General features: G+C 37.7%; 1 protein-coding gene across 3 annotated transcripts in view; it reads left to right on the forward strand.

Moving 5' to 3' along the window:
- sestd1 (SEC14 and spectrin domains 1) overlaps nt 1-18,261 on the forward strand; it is a 130,971-nt gene extending 112,710 nt beyond the window's left edge. For all 3 annotated transcript variants that reach the window (XM_043693502.2, XM_043693496.2, XM_043693500.2), the window contains 5 exons: nt 2,703-2,784; nt 2,925-3,047; nt 13,582-13,773; nt 15,115-15,248; nt 17,232-18,261. In XM_043693502.2, the coding sequence (XP_043549437.1) occupies nt 2,703-2,784; nt 2,925-3,047; nt 13,582-13,773; nt 15,115-15,248; nt 17,232-17,355 (655 nt within the window). In that variant the 3' untranslated portion in view covers nt 17,356-18,261. The remainder of the gene's footprint in view (nt 1-2,702; nt 2,785-2,924; nt 3,048-13,581; nt 13,774-15,114; nt 15,249-17,231) is intronic.
- Nucleotides 18,262-22,195: the final 3,934 nt, after the last annotated feature.

Raw genomic sequence — 22,195 nt, forward strand, 5'->3', positions numbered from 1 at the left:
TACAATCTTCTACTGCATTTGCACAATGTCAGATGACCATGTGGAAGCATCCCATGGCCGTCCTCAGAATCATAGAGTTAAACAGCATGGAAGCAGGCCTTTCGGCCCACCATATCTATGCTGGCCAACAAACACAAAACCACACGAATCCCATTTACCTACACTTGGTCCTATTACGACCTGCATTTTAAATGCTCATCCCGAAGCTTCTTAAAAATTGCAAAAGTACCTGCATCCACCATCCCCTCAGGCAGCAAATTTCATGTTTCTGCCAGCCTCTGAGTGAATAATGTTTTCCTTCGAACCCCTCTACATCACTTACTCCTCACCTAAAAAGGTATTCACCCTGGTTTTAGACATGTCTGCCATAGAGAAACAACTCTCATGATCCACCCTATCTGTGCCTCTCAAAGTTTGTACACATCAATCACTTCACCTCTCAGCCTCCTCTGGTCCAAGGAAAACAAATCCAGCTTGTCCAGTCTCTTCTCATGAAGCTTTCATCCTAGGCACCATCCTCATGAATCTTCCCTGCACCTTCTCCAGTGCAATCGCATCATTCTGATTAGTGTGGCGACCAGAACTACACACGGTATTTCATCTGTGCCTAACCAATGCTCTATAAAGTTGCAACGAGTCTCAACAGAATCCTCCATGCCCACAGATTTTCCCTCGAGAAGCTTGGATGATAACTTTGTTACAAAAGCTCGTGATTGAGGCTGAGTTAAGAACAGTGCAGCCCATTCTTCAACCAGAGCCGTCATGGTACATTAGATAAGTCTGCTGAAAATGAGGTTCTTATGCTTCAATTGGTTGAGAAGTGAGGGTTCCTGCCCTACAATTCAAACAGCATATGCTGTATAATCCTATCATGATGCGCTTGACACAACTGGAGCAAACCATAGGGGATGTGTTGGACACTTAAGAGCTGGGAGAGCAATAGCAGTCTTCTAAGGAGAAAGATAAGGATATTAAACATGAAGAATGTCACCACCTGTATTATAGAGTTGTGCAGCAAAGGTGCGACAAACTAATCAGGATGTAATTGGTACCCGGGTCCAATAGATGTGAGCTGGATGCAGTGAGCACTCATTATAAACTTGGTGATCAAAAGGCAAGCAGTTGCCAAAAGCAAATGCAACTTTTGTTTAGTCTTGTTCTTTGCGTTCGAAAAATGAATATTCTCAATTATTTGAAGGATTTTTAGTGTATGATGCTCCCCTATTGAACAAAGAGAAGATATTAGGCTACACTGTGCATTAGAGAAAGAATAGTACTCTTTTACAGCCTTCTGAGATGAGATGTTGCCAAGGACTCTGGGTAACCTGAGTAGCTATTCTTATAGCTGCAGTTAAAATGACAGTGGATTAGACAGATGATGACATATTTGCAGTGGAGTGTCAACCATGCCACCCGTGTCCCTAGGAAAGTCTTTACCTTTTTTGGTTCTCCTCGCTTTGTGAGGGCTAGCTCCTTTGATCTGGGCACAGTTAAGCTTTAAAATGGTGCTGGTACCAGAAATCCTGAGAGGTCCCGGCAATGTTGAGTACTTCTGCCATTGAGGAGCAGAAGATAGAATGAGCAGGGTGGCATAGAGGTGTAGTGTGTAGCTAATGAGCTGAGCTCTGGAGAATAGCTTGAGAAAGCCCTCTATAAAGCTCCCCAAAATTAACATGTAGCTAATATCCAGTAGAATTCAGCCCAATATGCCAGCAGAATATAACACCAGCAAGACACACTTCATCTTTTTACATGTGTGCTTTAGATAGTACCTTCCATAGCAATGACCTTTACTACTTAAAATGGCAAAGATAGCAGATACATGGGAGCACCATGCAAGTAACCTCAAAGTCACATGTCATGTTGATTTGAACCTATATCATCATTCCTTCACTGTTACTGGGTCAAACTTTGGGAGCTCTCTTCCTAACAAAACTGTGGCTGTACACCCACCACCTGGACTGTAGCATTTCAAGAAGGCAGCTTACCACCACCTTTTCAAGAATAATTAGGGATGAGGAATAAATGCTGGTCTAACCGGCAGCAGCTACATTTCTGAATAAATAAAACAAAACCTGAGATTTAGATCAACTATGATTCATAGAAAGCAATGTATTTGCTTGAACTGTGAGACCCACACCTATTCCTATATATGATGAGGGATTTCTCGTGCAGAGACTACAGAAGAATGAAGGGTGGATATCATTGGGGAGTTTGGTGGGTGTTGATAGACATATTGCACTGCTAAACTAATTTCTGAAATGAAGAGTAAACGATTTGATTAAATGATTTCATTAATTATACCAAGCTTTAAATCAGTGGTGGTGGAATTATATTTCCTAAAACTATATTGTATTCTTTAATTGCTGAATTAATTATGTTCTCAGGATATCACATAAACATTTCTTGCAACTTGCTTATACTAGTTATTTCAAGGTTTTTTATAATCGTGTACCCATTTTAAAATTCAGGTTATTAATTATTTCATGTAATCTAAATTACTGGGTATTTGTTGTGCTCCCCATATAGAATTTTCCTCAGTGAGGTTTATGCATAAGAACTGCTTTGTTTTAGAAGTTTAAGTTAACTCCCAAAGAAAAATTAGATTGGAGTTTATTGTTTGGACTGCGAAACAAAGACAGGATCCTCATTAATTGATCATTGACTGTTAATTTTCCTTTCCATGCTTCTGGATTTTGCAGATGTGAAGATATGGTGGATGTCCGGAGACTGAAAATGCTTCAGATGGTGCAACTTTTCAAATGTGAAGAAGATGCAGCACAGGTAAGTCACTGAATTATTTAAATTCAGAACTTAAAATAACAAAGATGCATATTTCTGCAAACTTAAAAGATTTCGAACTCAAATGTAGAATATAATGCACTTGTATTTCAATTAATTTTTTTTTCCTTCATATGTAAAAGGCAGTTGAATGGCTAAGTGAACTATTGGATGCCCTCCTGAAAACTCATATTAGATTAGGAGATGATGCACAGGAAGCCAAAGTTCTCCTGGAAAAGCACCGCAAATTTATTGATGTTGCCCAGGTATGTTGATGTACTTAATATTATAGCTACTATATATTTACAAAGGAAGCAAATTCTAGGTATTTGACTGTGACACAATTTGAGCTAATTAACTATTGCTGTCAACAAAAACAACTTTCACGAATGCAGTGCCTTATCATAGAAAAATCTCCAAAACACTTGAGAAGGCTTAAAGAAAAATTGGACAATGAGTTGAAAGAAAAGTTAGAAGCATTGACTGAAAGGTTGCTCGTAACGATGGGTTTTGAAAAATTCCCTTCCCCAGCATTTTTCGGACTCTCTCTTATTATGGAGTGAATATCTTTGTGTCTGGATCTCTCATTCTGGAGGTCCCTCACTAAACATCACCTTCTGTCTATCTCTTTCTTTAAACCTTCCTTAAGCACAACTTCTCTGACCAACATTGCTGTCATATCTCATAAATCTTTTTTTCACTTTGTGTCCAGGAAGTACTGTGGAATGTTTTTCTACAGTAAAGACACTGTATATGTCCTTGTTTCTGTTATTTCTGTTGTTTAGCACGTTTTGTTATTCAGCTATTCAAGTGGAATATTGTTCTTTATATAGGTAACATGTTACGTTGCATAATTGCACTGTATGCCAAGAATAATTTTGCAATACTTAATTATCCACTATCTATCAAACTACCTGTTCTATGTCTACCAGCTATCACATTGTGGTTGAGATTTAATTCTACAGTACGTAAGTATAGGGACTGATGCGCTCAGTAACAAATGACTCTCTGTCCCCATCAATGAGAGCACACCAATTCAAGCTGCAGTCGGCTAGTTGACTGGTGAGCTACTTGGTAAATCACTCACTTTGAAGCTGAAGTCGCACCTTGACAGGAGTCATCAGCGAATTGGAGACCAGCAGTTCCTGGGTCATAGAGATCATTGCTGGAGGCTTAATTTCATAGGATTTAATGGCAAGAGGGTGGATTAAAGGATAGGTCAGTAGAAATGCAGTGGCAGACATTTAAGTGAATATTTCAGGTTACACAGATACATTCCAAGGAAGAAAAATTCCAAGGGTGGACCCACCTTCCATGGTTAATTTAAAAAATCAAAGATCGTATCCAACTTGGTGTACAATTGTTTGAAGTTTGGTGGCACTGTCAGCAGGTTAGACAATTTATTAAAAACAAAATAAAGAATGACTAAAAATGTTTAATAATTAGGGAAAAATTAGAATTTGAAAAAAGGCAACTGGAAAAAAAGAACAATTTTATATTTATATTTAAAGGATCAAAACAGTGAACAAAGTGAATGTTGGTCCTTTAAGAGGAGAGCCTGAGAAATGAATGGCTGATGAATTAAACAAATTTCTTTTGTTCCCTTTCATGATCTATGGGCATCATGGCAAGGACAGCATTGGTTGTTTGCAATGTCCATCTCAGAGGGCAGTCAAGAATCAATCACATTACTGTTGGTCTGGAGTCACAAGTATGTGACATCAGATAAAGACAATTGGTTTCCTCCCCTAAAGTGGATGAATGAGTCAGATGGTTTTTACAAAAATCAGTGATCGTTTCATGACACCATCTCTGAGACTAGCTTTTAATTCCAGATTTATTAATTGAATTGTAATTTGACCAGCTGCATGTTAACATTTGAACACATGTCCCCTGAGCATAGCCTAAGCCTGAGGATTACTAGATAGCGATAGGTAATTGTACATTAATCTTCAAGTTAGAGGATACAACAAACATTCCAGAAATAGCTGTAAATAAGAAAATGGATGGGAAGAAAACTACTATCATGAGGGAAGTGGTACTACATAAATTGCTTGGGCCATGGGCTGACAAATCCTGGGTCTTGATGAACCTCATCCTAGAAGCATCGAGTCAAATAATTGATGTGTTGACTTTTAATTTTCTAACGTAATATTCCCCAAATCTGGGAAACATTAGGTTTGAAAATAGCAAATGTAGCTCCTTTATTTAGAATGGGACAGAGACAGAAAACAGAAAATTGCAAGCTTAATATCTGTCCTGGGAAAGATGTTAGAAGTTATTATTAAAGACATTAATAGCATGCACTTAGAAGTTCAAATAATCAGATGGCATCAAATGAAAATCATTATAACTAATTTACTGGAATTCTTTGAAGAAGTAATTTGTGCAATGGATGAAGAAGAACTGGCGGATATTCTGTACTTAGATTTCCAGAAGACACTTAAATAAGGTCCATATCAAATAATCAAAGATTTTGCAGGCTATAAAAGTTATAGTTTTAGGAGTAACATATTGACATAGATATAAGTAAAATTGGCTAGTTAACAGGAAACAGTAGTCATGGAGATAATTGGCAAGGTGTAACAAGTGTAAGAATCTGCACTGGGCCCTCAGTTGTTTGCATTTCATATAAATAGCTTTGGATGAAGGAACTGCAGGTTTGTTGCTAAATTAGCTGATGATGCAAAGATGGGTAGGAATGTAATTTGTGAAGATGTCAGGAGGCTACAATGGGATTTAGATAGGATAACTGAGTATAATATGGGAATATGTGAAATTATCAATTTTGACAGGAAGAATATAAAGCGAAGTATGTTATCTAAAGGATGAGGGATCATAAAGCTCCAAAATGCAGAGTGATCTGGCTGTTGTTGTGATCCCAGCTTATGATAACACTGGATAAGTCAGATCATAGTGTAAAATCTGGCTTGATAATCCATAAGTTTTATTTTTCTTTTTTGTTTATTGTAGTGTTCAGTCACTGATTTGATTTCTTGTCACATGCACCTAAGTACAGTGAAAAGCTTTGTTTGTGAGCAGTACAGGGACATCACAGGGTATAAAAAAACTTGGACAGAGTGAGGCATACAGGTTGAGGCAAGGTCAACTTTAACAAGGTCAGCATTATTTGAAGTTAGAGAATCCATTCATCAGTCTAATAATGGCAGGGAAGAAGCTGTTCTTGAACCTGCTGGTACATGTTCAAGCTTCTGTATTTTCTATCTGACAAAAGAGATTGAAGGAGAGCATTGGTCGGGTGGGTCTTTGATGATGTTGGCAGCTTCTTGCGGCAACAAGACATGAACGTGGAGTCCACAGTATCATCAGCAAATATATAGATGCCGTTCATCCAGCATTTGGCTACCCAGTTGTGTACATTGAACATATACAAGGCTGCCATTGTACCTTAGCAGAAGAACATGCAAGCTTATTGCATGAAAGAAGGCCACAAACAGTATTATACTAGATACAAATATCAGTAAAAAAAAATTTCCCTAGTAATAATCTTACATACATTCAGACATTGAGAGTCACCTCTGTATCCATGCTAAAGTTTCTTGCTCAGTTGACATGGTGAGAATCTGTTTCCTTTGGGCAAGATTCTGCACCTTCACTCAATATTTTGTTTAGCTAATGTCTTTCTCCAGGACCCTTTATAACAAGCTGTTAACTCAGCTCATATATCGCACATATCTTTACTAACTTGTAGGGGATGTGTTCCTGTCTGGCACTTCCACTGCCTTCTATTTCTAGAGCTGTCTTCTCACTGATTTCTAAGCATCTCAGCAATTCTGGCCAGACTTGACTGCTTTATATAGTTAATAAGACCATTAAATCATCTGTACTATTAGGCTTCCTGCTCTGAATGAAACAGGCCTTCCTCCCCCATCTCCCCCCGCCCCACCGTTCTCTCCCCTTCTCTCTCACACCCCCCCCCCACCTTTCTCTCTGTCGCTGTCTCTCTCTCTCTCTCTCTCTCTCTGCGGGTAGTAAAACTCAACTCGGGAAACATCTTAGCAATTACCTCCCCAGCTGGCAGCTGGCTTGGTGGTCAGATTTTTTTTTGTAAAGCTCAGTATGTTTTCATTTATTACAAGGTGAATTGAATTGAATACAAAAGTAAGGGGATTATGCTTCAATTATGCCAGGCATTGGTGGGAGAACAAATAGATTACTCTGCATAGTATTGGTCTCTTTATTTAAGGAAGAAGGTAAATGTGTTGGAGGCAATTCAGAGAAAATTTGCTGGACTAAAATCTAGAATGGACGAGTTGTCTTCAGAGGAAATGTTCAGTAGGTTAAACTTGTATCTATTGGAATTGAGAAAAGCAAGAGATGACTTGATTGAAACATACAGGATCGTGAGTAGTCTTGACAAGGGGACACATGGAAAGGTTGTTTCCTCTTGTGGGAGAATCTAGAATTGGAGTCACTTAGCGAAGATTTGTAGCTCAGGTTGGGGTTGTAGATGTGGCTGATTTGCTATTTCAACTTTCTTGCCTACCCATGATAACATTTCACCCCCTTGTTTATCAAGAATCTACCTATGTGTTAAAAATATTAAAAGGCTCTATTTGTTTATTTGAGGAAAAGAGTCCAAAAACAAATAATTGTTTGTGAGAAAAATGGGGACCTCTTATTTTTAAAACAGTGACTCCACTGGATGTAAGTTTGCTCGCTGAGCTGGAAGGTTCATTTCCTGACATTTCGTCACCCTACTAGGTAACATCTTCAGTGGGCCTCTGAGCAAAGCACAGGAGGTGACATCACTAACCCAAAGAAACCCAAACATATAAATAGAAAGCAAGAATTATCAATAGTGCTTCATCTGGAGGTCCACTGAAGATGTTACCTAGTAGGGTGACGAAACATCTGGAAATGAACCTTCCAGCTCAGCGAGCAAACCTACATCCAGTGGAGTCACTGTTTTAAAAATAAGAGGTCGCCCATTTTTCTCACAAACAATTATTTGTCTTTGGACCCTCTTCTTCAAATAAACAAATAGAGCCTTTTAATATTTTTAACACATAGGTAGATTCTTGATAAACAAGGGGGTGAAATGTTATCATGGGTAGGCAAGAAAGTTGAAATATCAAATCAACCACAATCCTATTGAATGGCAGAGCAGGCCTGAGGGATTGAGTGCCCTGATGTTCCTTTAAATCAAATGTTTAAGTTCATTTGCTCATAGGTCTTTTTCTTTCGGGTCTCGCTAGTCGAGGTGGGTCAGAGGGTCTAAAGCAACACCTGGGATGACTTTCAGCATCATTGCTTTAACCTTGCCCCTGCCTTTCCTAACCCCAGATTGAGATAACCCCAGCTTTGACAAAAGGTCAGTTAGACTTGAAACGTCAGCTCTTTTCTCTCTTTTCAGATACTCCCAGACCTGCTGAGATTTTCCAGCATTTTCTTTTTAGGTTTGAGATAAATTGAGCCAGCTACCCTCTCACCCGCCCCACCCCAAAACCCAGCAGGCAGGTTGCTATGATGTCTGAAACGGACCATTTTTCTCGCCTGTCGGCAAAACCTGTTCAGTGCTGGATTGAAACTCTGAACTGATTGTTACTTGGGTAGTTAAGGCCTTACTTGCTAACAAACTGAGAAGGTCCCTCTTCACCCAACTCCTAATAGCTGAGATGACAAGAATAGGTCGAATATCTCTCCATGGTCAATGTGCTCAATCATTTGCCCTTCTCTTCACTTCCGGGGAGGGAAAATTGCAATCACAGCATGATTCTGTTACATTCTCCTGTAGGAAATTTGTAATTGTTTCCATTTTTACAACTGAAGAGGGCAGTGTCATAACATATGGTGAAATAATATTTCTAAAATACATTTGTTTCATTTGTTGAACTATTTAACCATGGATATAGTTATGGTGTATCGGCTGTCAATCTCATGCCAATTCACTGCAAGAGGAGATCACGTTTTCCCTGGATTCTGGAGTCCTGATTGTTCCTCCCCCCGCCCCCAGATAATTATTTAGATCTGTTTCGAAAGCTATGATTGAATTTGCCTTCACTATACTTTCAGACATTGAAATCTGAAACCTCACCATTTGCTGTGTAATATAAAAAGTTTTTTCTCGTATTGCTGTTACTTCCTTTGCCAAGTACCTTAAGTCAGTTTCCTCTGGCTCTCAATCCTTCTATCTATGGAAAAAGATTTTCTATATCTACTCTGTCCAGACCTCTCATGGACACCTCTATTCTTTATCAAGAAGAACTATCCCAGCTTCCTTGATCTCTCCAAGTAAATGAAGTTTCTCACATCAGAATCTTTGCTCACCCTCTTTGATATTTTCATATCCTAAAGCGTGATGCCCAGAACTGGATACATCTTTCTAGGTGAAGCTGAATTAGTGTTTTGTATAGTTTTATCATAGCTTCCTTGCTTTTCAACTCCATGACCATATTTAAATAACCAAAGACTTGTGTGCTGTATTAACCATGCTCTCAACCTGCTATTCTCCCTTTTTAATTATTTATGCCTCTGGGTCCCCTCTGTGCTTGCACTACCTTTAGAATTTTATTGTTTATTTTATATTGTATCTCTGTGTGCTTGCTACCAAAATGAAACACGTCACATGTGTGTGGATATCGTCTAGTCTGTTACTTGTTCATACGTTCCACCAGTGTGCCTATGTCCTTTCGAAGTGAAACATCATCCTCCTCAGTTCATAAATATAACAACAAATACTAACAGGTTCAAAGTGAGGAGGTAAAGAAAACATTTACATGTTCATAGATGAGGACTGTTTCAGATATTTTCTTTTTAAAATAAAAGGCCGTTTCTGGAACGTGTTCATTGCTGGCAAGGCTTGGATTTATTGTCCATCCCTATTTGCTCAGACAAGGCAGCTGTAAAACAGCTTCTGAACCTGGATGGCTTGCTAAGAATCAACTAAACACGTGTGGAATTAGAGCCATATATTGGCCCACCAGGTAAGGATGACAAGTTTCATTCTGAAAGCAATATTAGTCAGCTGGTTGGGTTTTATTTGCACTGATGTCAGTTCTTTATTTGCAGCTTTTGTAACGTGAATTCAAACTCTCAAACTGCCATTCAGATTTCAATTCCTCCCTTGGGTTATTAGTTTCAGGCCTCTGAATTCACAGATCCTTAATATGATCAAAATACAGCTATCCCCAGAATTATGGGAGGTTTTGTAAACTGTAGATGCTTAGATCACCTGAAACAAAATAACAAAAAATAATACTCTATTTTCAGATAAGAAACAAACATTAAAGGATCCAATATGACAGGTAGTGTGTAGTAGAATTACATCTAGGACAGTCAGGGTAATAAAAATATTTACCCTTTATTGCTCAATATTAATCCTATAAAACTTGCTCTGCTGGAGCAATGAATTTCCAAACATCTGCTTGAAATTCCTTGAATTTTGCCAAGTTTTGTTTTCCAAGTCACACTTCTGCTTTGATTGTGGGCAATATTTCTTCATCATCACAATTGTAGTGAGTGTAAAACAGGAAAATGTTGAAAGATCAGTATGTGATAAAGGAGAACCTGTTAAACGTTCTGACGTAGATCCTTCATCAGAACCAAAAACTAGAAGATATTTTTGTAGAACTGAACAAAGTGAAGAGGCCAGAAGAAGAATATCAACAAATAAAAAAAATTATTAGAAATACTTGTCAGTATCTGCTTACTTAGCATCTGCTGAGAACTGAGAAGTTAATGTTTTAGGTATAACTTTTGTCAGAATAAGATGGAAACTGAGAGTTGGAAATCTTAAGAGTCGTAGAGTCACATAGCACGGAAACAGACTCTTCAGTCCAACTCATCCGTGTCGGTCAGACATCCCAATCTGACCTAGTCCCATTTGCCAGCATTTGGCCCACATGCATCCAAACCCTTCCTATTCATATACCCATCTAGATGCTTTTTAAATGTTGTAATTGTACTCCCCTTCACCACTTTCTCTGACTGTTTGTTCCAGACATGCATCACCGTCTGCATGAAAAAGTAACCCCTAAGGTCCTTTTTCAATTTTATCTCTCTCACCTTAAACCTATGCCCTCTAATTTTGGACTTCCCTACCCTGGGAAAAAGGCTGAGGCTGTTTGCCCTATCCATGCCTGTCATGATTTCAAAATTCTATAAGGTCTCCAGTGCTCAAGGAAAAATTGCCCTAGGCTATTCAGTCTCTCCCTATAGTTCAAACTTTCCAGTCTCGGCAACATTCTCATATATGAGGCTTGACGTTATACCAATGATGCACTCACTTTGAGTCTAAAATTAGTGCCGTACAAGTTAAATAAACTGTGTCTATAAATCCACAAAATTTAACTTTATCGTATCTACCATTTAGTGCATAATTTCTAAGATACAATGGCCGCAAATCTGGCAACATCCATTCCGAGAATAAATGTTTCGGGTTCAGTGACCTTTCTTCAGAACTGCCACTTTTCCCACCCTTTCTGTTTTTGTTTCTGATTTCCAGCATCTGCAGTTCTTTTGTTTAATTTACATTGGCTTCACTTTGGTTGTTAAAAGTTCCTCAAGTGAAATGTTGTTCATTGTTTTTCTTCTTGGGGTTGTTCGGTAAATTCTGTTTCTTGTCTTCCTTTTCACCCATTTACTGACTCTGAAATTAGAGGCCTTAATTGTCTCTCTAGTTGCCTTTGCATTTCATGTGACCTGCTTGAACATTGCTACCATCAATGACAGCAAGACACCGCAAAAATAAAGAGGATTAATTTTGCAAGTGGTCATCTTGATATTTACTCTCAGTCATCAGATAGAGCCAAATGATTCCAAGCTTATAAGAAAGGGAATATTAGAATTCAAGGGAAAAAAAGATTAAAGCTCGGAATTACAAAGTATTTCCATAAATTATGATTACACGTTCCAAGAGAGAATTATTTCACATAGTTGCTGAGCATGAGTGTATTTAGTCAGGAACAAGATTTTTCCCTTCAATGTCTATGAGTAGAATTCATAAATATCTCATTAGGGTATTTTGTTCTTTCATTATTCATATGGGATGAATTACTCAATAGTCACACATATACTGCCTCTGGCAAATGAACAATTAGATCCGGGATGAATTTGTATGTGAGTAAACCACGCATGGTGCAGATAAAAGGATGTTTGAAGAATGCATAACATTAAGGGAGAGCTACAGTTCTCCAGCTTCAAAATGAAACATTATATGGCATATATTATCAACATCCAATTCCAACTCTTGGGGCAACATTTTGACATTCTCTAAATTCAACATTCCTTCCTCAGGGAGCATTGTGTGTGGGGGGAGCTGTGATGTCCTGCAACAAAGGATTGCTCATTTTTGGCATATTGATTTTGTTATTAAAGACTGGTGAAAATTTACAGATGTTGTATGAAAATCAATCCACCAGGTAGTGAAATGAGATTACAATAACAAAAGTGTGTGGAAATAGCTAAGTAGGTTGTGAAACGGCATGGAAAAGAGCAAAAGTAAAGCTTCAAAGTACCAGCTGCATGGAAGAATTCATCTGAGCTTGCAAAGGAATGGAAATTAATATCTCTTCTGAGAAACAATACCTTTAACAATGCAAAACTTCTTCAATACTGCATTAAAGTCTCAACTATTATTATTGGTCAAATTCTATTGTTATGTAATGGTCAGTTAATTTTCAATGTGTGTTACATTAATTATTGTTTGCATGGGTGGATAAATGTGGTACTTAACCTGAAATAAAGCCTTCATGATATCTTCCAACATAAGGCACAACTACAGATGAGTTCAGCATAATGGGGACATTGATCTCAACCTAAATAATATGCTGCAATCCTAAGAGGGAGTGAAGTTTCTTCAACCTTTTTAGGTTGAGAATGAAAGTGCTTCTGCCGAGCCTAGGCTGACACAGTTCCTGAATTTTATGTTGAACTTAATGAAACATTAAGACATTGATGAAACATGAAATATTAGTACAGAGAAAGATCATATAATGGGAGCAAGAGTTGAGATGGCTAGTCATGAAGAACCAGGTATTGGTTGTGAACAAAATTGTAAAATTCAACAAAGCAGAGTGCAGATAAGTTTTATCCATAATGTGTGCAAATACAGTACACCAGATTGGTATAAATATATGAAAATTGTTATGACGTGGAGGAATATTTTGGACGTTGAGAAGAGGGGAAATTGCCAAGTTTTGCTGATGTCAGAAAGTGCTAAAAGATCAGTGAAATATCCTGAGCCCTATTTAAAAATATATTTGCAAACTCCCAAAGACTTTGGCACTAATATTAACTTTACCTGCCCATTTATAATTCCTGTTACAGCTCCCAACCTAGCTAAATACAGTGGCACACTGTACAAAATTATGGGAGGCAGAAGGTTGCTTCTTGATAATTGACCGCATGAATTATTCAATGAAGCTAGGTATGCTGATAACTTAAAGTATCCTGCATTGCTTAATCAATGTCTGTTTAGAGAAGTTTAACGTTTTTAGTGATTTTGTTCAAAATCACACAATACCAGGTTATAGTCCAACAGGTTTAATTGGAAGCACTTGCTTTCGGAGCGCTGCTCCTTCATCAGGTGGTTGAAGGAACAGTGGTCTGAAAGCTAGTGCTCCCAATTAAACCTGTTGGACTGTAACCTGGTGTTGTGTGATTTTAAACTTTGTACACCCTAGTCCAACATCGGCATCTCCAAATCATTTTTAGTGATGTATTATTACCCAAACAATCATTGAGTTTTGCTGAAATGAGATAGATTACTGCCAATAGGATGAAAAATATGCGTCAAGTTACATCTTTTCTCTTTAATCTTATCTAATGATTACCTAGAGCACCTACGATTATGGAAGACAGTTGCTGCAGGCCACAGTAGTGCTGTGCCAGTCTCTACGGTGCACCACAAGGTCATCAGGCGAGACACTACCAAGATTGAACAGAGTCTGGAAACAGTTTACAGTGACATCAGAAGAACGGATTCACAGACTGAATTTGGCTTGTGCATTTAACTTGGCTGCTGAAAAGGCTTGTGTTTTATTTTGTTTTTGGTCAAGAAGTATTTAGATACACAGTAGCACCTCAGAAGTACTTTTCTTTACTGCCCTCCTGAATGTAGTGACTCATTTACCTTTCATTTATAGGCTTGGCTAGTAAGTAAATTTACGTGGCACGACCAAGTAATCAAGCCTGATTCTGTCAATCTCTGACATTTCTCTCTGCACTTTTTACAGAGAATGTGTCTGGGTGCCAATAAGGAATAGGAAGCCTAGATGGTTTTTCTTTTACCTTCCTGACCTGAGGGACTGAGGTCAGTTGTTGTGCCTGATTTGCATCAAGGTTAACTCCATATGGATCTGAATTTGTGATAGGAAGTTTCTTGATGTATGAGTCAGTATCATGTCACACAAACATTGCCTCCTCAGCTATTGTGAAAACACTTTGTCCATGTGTTTCTGTTGTGTGAAAGAGAAACTTCAATCTAATTGCAACTATTAAGAACTGGAAGCACTTGCTTCTGAATAAATGTCTGCTAACCATTTTCTGAAGGTATGGTTAAATAATTCCAGATCAGTTCCACTGGATTTGATCATTTTGTAGAAACTAATGCAAGTAAGTGTTGTAGCACAGCATGTTCACTCCATTACATTGGTATGAATGGAATTAATTTCTTTAGGGGCTGCTGGTGGCTCATTTGTGCATTTAGTTGCTGTCTCCATTGAGTATTTACTAAAAGAGTCTCCTCATTCTGCAGAGTGGGAAGAAGAGAAGTGTACTTCTAATTGATGTGTAATTAAAATAATTTTATTTATTCATGCTTCAGAAAGTGTAGCTTTCTAATGTTAATTATTCAAGCTAAAATGTTTGTTTTTGAGATTAAACTATTTTCCAAAGTGTTTATATTTCTTCATGAAATGTACTTTTACATCAAGAAAGTTTTCATTTCACAGAATGCATAATTTTTATGCACTTTACAGTTATTAGCCAGTAAAATTTTCTCTGCTTAGTTTTAATGTACTTTTGGTGAATTGTGTGTAGTTCTGACTTCCCATGTATATACCCATGATAAATATATTTAATTTTAAAGATTATACTTTGCTTCAAGGTTTGTATTTTAGCAAGTAGATGCAAGTCAAATAATTCTCACAAAAGTATACTGCAGTGCTCTATAAGCCGCATTTCGTATTTCAGTCAAACTTGCACCTCCAAATGTCTCACATTTGGGCAATTTGATATAATTTAATATTCTGACATATACTTTATAGCTGCATATGTATGCTACTTAATTAGAACTGACTGGAACTTTATTCAGTCCATGGTTATGTCACATGTGTTATGTTTCATAATTTATTATCATTGTTTCTTCAGATATTAAAAGATAATTCACAACTAGAGGAGCAGACTGAAGCCTGGAAGGAGTTTCTAGAAAGATTTGATGAAGTTGAAGTCACTGGAAAATCATTATTAGATAGATTAACAGTGCCTGTGATTTATCCTGATGGGTAAGATTTATATTATTGATATATATATATCTGTGCAAGGTGTCCTTTGAGCTCTAGCTATCACAAATCATTCATGGCAATTTGAAGAAGAATATTTTAAATTCGCTATAGTCAAAAGCAGGGAGCAAATGTACTTCATCAAAAGTGATGGGCAAATCATGTTGAATGTGGGACATGACACAGGGGGAAAGGCTGAATTTTCAACAAGTCAAGAAATTAATGTTCCATGAGATGCATGATGAAGAAATGTTTAGAGGTGACAGAAGCATGAAAAAGTGATAGTGTGATCATCTCACTGAACGTAAGATTGCAAAGCTCTCAAGCTTTTTGAATGCTCCATCGTAACTTAAGCCACTGTCCAGATTTGAAATGCGGATTTTCCATACCTTCAACCATGCCTTTCTTGTGAAATTCACTTAAGTTATTCACATTGACTGGCAAAGACACTTCTCTTTGTGTCTTTCCCAGCTGGAGAAGCATTAAACTCGGGAACTACTTTTCCCCTTTCTGCAGTCATTTCTTGAAAGCATCCTTTGTTTCGTGTCTGTTTCAGTAGTGTTTTAATTGCAGCTGTCAATCTTAGATATAGTGATTGTATTTCACTTTCTGGGACCTGTTCTGATCCAACAGCTGTTATTGGGCATTTCCAACCCTCCACCCATCAGCTGTTCATTGGATGCTGCTGGTAAGATCCAGTATCATGCCCACCATGCATCTGGATTTGGACCCTAATGCAATGCCAACCTTCTAGTAAAATTCAGACACGATAGTTTGAAATTCTTCAGACAAGTTTGAGTGGTCCAGTGTGAAATGAGTTGGCAGCCTTCATGCAGTTTCTAACTTGTGTAGATCCATAGTGCAATAGAGTCACAAATGAATGACTTGTTTATAATGTCACTCAAACTAATGGCAACAGATGTGAAAATTAGAAAACCAGTTTTTCTGAAGTTTAAATTAAAGGATATAATTTGTGCAAGTAGACTTTTTTTTGGCGTTATCTGTGCTGTACATGTATTTGAGTACTTGCTGCTGACACTTTGCAGCAAATTTATGAAGTAAATTATTCTAGTTTTCCACATTAGCCATCTTCATTGTGAACTCAGAGGTCATGAAATATTATACACTTTCCTCACTATATCGTGATCAGTATGTAATTTAAAAGTGAAATGTGACTTATTTGTATCTCATATTGTTTATTAACCAATGGCTTGTCTAACTTCCCAATAAATTTGTGATTAGCTTTATTATACAAGGTTGCATAAGAGAAGTAACATTTGCTCTGGCATTACCTATCTAAATGCCTAAAGAATTATTTGCCACCGAAATAGATCCTGTAGATTTAAACTAAACATCAAACGTGCACAGTTAAGCTAGATCCTAGTTCAGTTATAAAATCGGCAGCACAATAAGTTATGTAAGAGTTATGTAATCCCACAGAGTTTCTTTTACAGGTAATTTGGAGATGATAAAATTAAACAAATCTCCACCATTTCTTTAGTTCTTGAAGAGGGTGAACACCCTTGCAATCTTCTTCAAATTAAGGGAAGTAGTGGCCTGGTATGGACACTGGGCTGATAATCCACAGGCCTATGCTAATGTTCTGATGCCATGGGTTTGAATCCCAATATAGCATTTCGTGCAATTTGAATTCAATAAAAACCTGGATTTAAAATGCTGGCCTAATGATGACCAAGTAATCATTGTTGTAAAAACATGTAATGTCCTTCAGAGAAGAAAATCTGCCATTCTTACTCCATTTGGCTACGTGTGACTCGAGACCCACAGCAATGTGGTTGACTCAGAACAAATAGGAATTAGCAATAAAATGGCAACCACATCCATTGAACATCTTGGGCAAACAGGATACCAAACGTTCAGAATTCCATGCAGAAGTTCATCAAAGTTTATTTCAGCTGCTAAGATTATTTTACATTTCAATTATCCTACCTCTCCATACTTAAATATATTATCAATGTTTTTCAGATCTGAGCAGTACTTTGGAAGTCCAAGTGATATGGCCTCTACAGCAGAACATATCCGAGAAAAGATGCGATTGGTTAGCCAAAAGAAGCCACAGTCGCCAGAACACATTCCAAAGGACAGTTAATGGATCAGCTCTTTTAGTGTATGGCCAAAAGCAAGACTGGAATAATCTCCTCAGCATACAATTCAGATACTAGAAATTTGTTTTGCATATGATGGAACTACTTCACATTGGAAAATGGGTTTGCATTCCAAGTGTGCATAAACTGTGAAATTTTGATAATGGACCTTGAAACAATTTTTGTCTCCAACATGTGCAGTTATACTTTGGAAAGTAAGCCTGATATCCCACCTGTGCATTATATGTGTAGAATTATTGCAGCAACACATTCTGCAAGTGAGAGAAATGGACTCCATTCCATGTGTATTCTGCACAGCTTGCATTTGAATACAGGCCATTGTCAGCTTTGACTGTAGAAGCCATATTGACTAATTAACATTGCTGCAATGACATTAAGATCTGAGAATAAAGTAATATTGGAATTGAAAGCATTGCACTGAATTGAATTCTTACCCCAAAGCTTTTCAGTCCTGTCAACTGTTAAGTTTAGTGGTTGGTACAAAAGCTCAATGGTGCTACAAAATATTTTAGAATGTCCATGGACTAAGCAGTCCTTTTTACTGTTCTTAGACAGATGCAGTGGTACTTTTAGGCTTTTATTATATCTGTTCGTAGATGATAAAAATATTTCCCTTGCAGTTAATGTTTTAAATTTTTTAAGTTGCTGCTTTAATTTGTGCCAATATGAAATGTATACTTCAATGCCTTTGCTATAATTTTTGTTTTTCAATACCTAATCTGTTTTACATATTACAGTAATTACATATTAAATGATATTTGATGATAAGGAGCTTTAAAATACAGATAAACATCTATTTGTTTTGACAGCCGAACATTTCAAGTTGCAATTTTGCATTGGAAAGTAATGGTTCTCATCCTTGCAAAATAAAATGCAATATGTATACAAAGTATCATGGACATTTGTTTCCTTTAAGCTGGTATGAAAAAAAATTAATTGAAAACTCAAGAGCTAAGACTTTTTCATTCATTTGCAGAAGGTGATGTCACTGGCTGAAGTGTTTTATTGCCCTTGAGAACTTGGTGATGAGTTACCTTCTCCATGAGGTACAGGTACATCCGCAGTGTCTGTTAGCAATGTGTTTGGAAGGAGCTATGGTGCTTAACCGCACTGCGGGGTTTAAAAGAATATGCTGGTTAATCAAGAAGTGATATCAAGCTTTGGTCTAATGATAGGAAGGTAAAAGGCCTAATGGAGGTAAGAATAAATCAGAAAAGTATAGGCATACATCTAAGGTATGAAGCTGAAAACAGATATTATGATTTCATTTCTACAATATGGATGTGAATATCTGGGTGCAGGTGCATAGTTCCTCGAAAGTAGAGTTTCAGGTAGACAGGGTGGTCAAAAAGGCATTTACCATGCTTGCCTTCATTTTCATTATGTTGATTATAGGAGTTGGGAAGTCATGTTGTGGCTGTACAGGACAGTAATGAGGCCACTTTTATAATACTGGTTACAATTCTGGTCTTGTCGCCTTTCTATAGGAAGGATGTTAAACTTGAAAGGGCGCAGAAAAGATTTACAAGCATGTTGCCACAACTGGAAGGTTTGAGCTGTAGGGAGAGGCTGAATAGGCTTTTTTCCCTGGAATGTTGGAAGCGGAAGGGTGACCTTATAGGGGTTTATAAAATCGCGAGAGGCATAGTTGGGGTGAGTAGACAAGGTCTTTTTCCTCGGGTGGAGGACTGCTAAACTAGGTGGCATAGGTTTGAGGTAAGAGGGAAAAGATTTAAAAGACCTGAGGGGTAACTTTTTCACGTAGAGGGTGCTGCATATATGGAACAATCTGCCAGAGGAAATGGTAGAAGGCATCTGGATGGGTATATGAATTGGAAGTGTTTAAAGGGATGTGGGCCAAATACTTGCAAATTGGGATGTCTGCTTGGCAAGTCGTACTGAAGAGTCTGTTTCCAATCTGTGTTACTCTATGACGATAATTGCTGAAATCATAGCCAATGACTCTGAAGTCATATGTGAATAACCAACAATACATTTTGTTCATGCACTTGCAAGTATTACAAACAATTTTTGCACACTCATTAATATGAGAACTCAAAGCCAAGGCCTACAGCACAGAAAAAGGTGACTCGGCAGATTGAGTCTGCTCCAGTCAAAAACAAGTACCTAATGTTCTAATCCTATTTTCCAGCACTTGTTCCCTTGCTTTCTATGCTATGGTATCGCAAGTGCACATCTAAATACTACTTGAATTTTATGAGAATTTCTGCTTCTATCACCTTTTACAGGCAGTGAGTTCCAGATTCCCAGCATCCTCTGTTTGAAAGGATTTGTCCCAACATGCCTTCTGAGCCTCATTGCCCCTTAGCTTAATACTATACATCTCATAATTGTATGCATCTCAATCATGTCTCTTCCCCACTAGCATCACCACCTCAGTCTCCTCTGCTCCAAAGCAAACAGTCTCAGTCTATTTAATCTTTCTTCATAACCAAAACATGCCAGCCCAGGCAACATCCTGATAAATTTCCTCTGCACTTCTCCAGTTCAATCACATCCTTCCACTAATGTGGATTCCAGAGATGGACACAATACTCTAGCTGCAGCCTAACCAAAGTTTTGTACAGTTCCAGCATAAAGTTCTCTGCACTTAAATCCTTTGTCCTGGCGAAGAAATATGAGTTTTCCAAGTGCCACCTTAACCTATTTATCTGCGAGCCATGTTACCTTGGGGAACTGGTGGACATGGACACCAAAGTCGTCTTATCATTGATGCTTCCAAAAGGGTCCTACCGTTCATTATGCATTCCCTTGCCTTGTATGTCCTACCCAAGTTCATCACCTCACTTAATTTACATACATGGATACTGATCAATGTTCCTCCAAATTGTTCTTTTTGGAGTGTGTAGACGATCACTTTAAGTATATGGCCCCTTTCATTTATTTTTACACACCTTCATACTGTAGTTTAAAGGACAGACTTCCTGCATAGTGATTTATAGGTTGCTATGTGGTCATGTAGTTTAGAGCAAATATTGGTTCTCGGTCTATGTTAAGGACTAGGAGCCATTTTCTCCTTTAGCATATCTCATCTGTTGATGGGACATAACATAGATGATGAGGAGGGTGTCTTAAAGGTTGAGTGATTAGAATAATTCTATAAGTATTGTTCTGTCAAGCATTTACTTGACTAATCCCTGGAATAGCTCTCCAAACGTTAGCACCAGACTCCTGATAGAATCGTAGAATGGTTGCAGCATATGAGGAGGCTGTTTTGGCCCATTATGTCCTTGACAAGTCTTCACAAGAGCAAATCAACTAGTCTCACTCCCCAGATTGTTCCCATAGTTCTGCAAGGTTTTTGTTTGGTCTTCAGTAATTATCCAATACCTTTGAAAGCCTGAATTGATATTGCAGATGTCTCCAGATTGACCAGTTCATGAGAGGTTTGTCATGTATAGTATGTTTTTTTTTAACGCTTAGTTTTGGAGGTGCACCCTGACTGGGCCAGCAAGCCTGCCCAAGTGAAGCAGCTACACTGGCTGACACCAGCAAACTACTATGAATGTAAACTGGACTAAAGTATTTGCTGATGTATATGATGAATGATATCATTCTGTTTCACTTCATCAAGCCCATTCTTAAGCTTTGTTGAATGAACGCTTCATTTTCAGGGAAAGGACATTAAAGGCACAACATAACCATGAGTTATTGTTTTATCACAATATTAGTATCAAGACTTTATTGAGTTTTTTCAAAATTTCAATAGTGTTGCAATTCAGAATAGTCTGTACATCTGAATGGATAGAGCTAAAATGCATCGAACACTGGGTCTTAGACTACGTTAGTCAGCTCAACCGTAAAAAATACAGACTACTATAATTTTAACTGCAATTTTTATAAATTATGAAATGGTTTGAAAGATAAGGACCAAGACTGGATAACATTTTTTGAACGTTAATAGTTACAGCAATGCCAGACTGCTTTACTTGATGATATTGTGCTCTTTTCTTGTCTCTTTGATCTCTTTCTTTCAAATGTTGGCTTTGTTCTCATCCTCAATCATTTTTTATTGAAGTCTGGTTCCTGCTCTTCACCTTTATCTATCTTCTCTCTCCATCCTTTTGTTAGAATTTACATGTAATTTACAAAGAGACAGAAAGTAATGTATCGAAGGTTAATCTGCAAGGAAGATGTAAAGTGTCTGTAAAGTTTTATATACAGGTTAAGTGAGTAGGTAATGATGGAGTATCATGTCAAGTGGGAAGTTATTCACTTTGTTACTAAAGAAAAGCAGAACATTTTAAAAGGTGAAACTTTAAATACTTAACGAAGTTTTGTTGTAATCTTACATAGAACATAAAATTTAATGTGCAGGTACATCAAGCAGTTAAAGACAAATATCATCCAGACCTTTATTGTGGGATGCCAAAAGTGAGGATGTTCACTGATTATTGCACAATATTCAACATCATTCGCAACTCCTCAGGTACTGGAACAGATTGTGTTGAAATGCAGCAAGACCTGGACAACATTTAGTCTTGAAGATAGTCGCAGCAATTAACAAGAGAGAATCCAGCCATTGCTCCTTGACATTCAATGACATTGCCATCACTGAATCCCTTATTATCAACGTCCATCAGAAATTGAACTTAGTTGGATGAGTGCAGCTCCAACAACTCTTCAAGCTCAACACCATCCACAACAAAGCAGCCCACTTGATTGGCACTCTGTGTAACACCTTCAACGTTCACTCCATCTGCACCAATGCACAGTGGCAGTTCTCTGTACCATCTACAAGATGCACTGCAACAGTCCACTAATTTTAACACCATCTTCCAAATGTTGACTTGAAGCACATAG

The sequence above is a fragment of the Chiloscyllium plagiosum genome, unplaced genomic scaffold (genome assembly GCF_037043375.1).
Source record: "Chiloscyllium plagiosum isolate Xiang-an unplaced genomic scaffold, Cpla_swu_hap1 HiC_scaffold_7, whole genome shotgun sequence".
Taxonomy (NCBI): Eukaryota; Metazoa; Chordata; class Chondrichthyes; order Orectolobiformes; family Hemiscylliidae; genus Chiloscyllium; species Chiloscyllium plagiosum.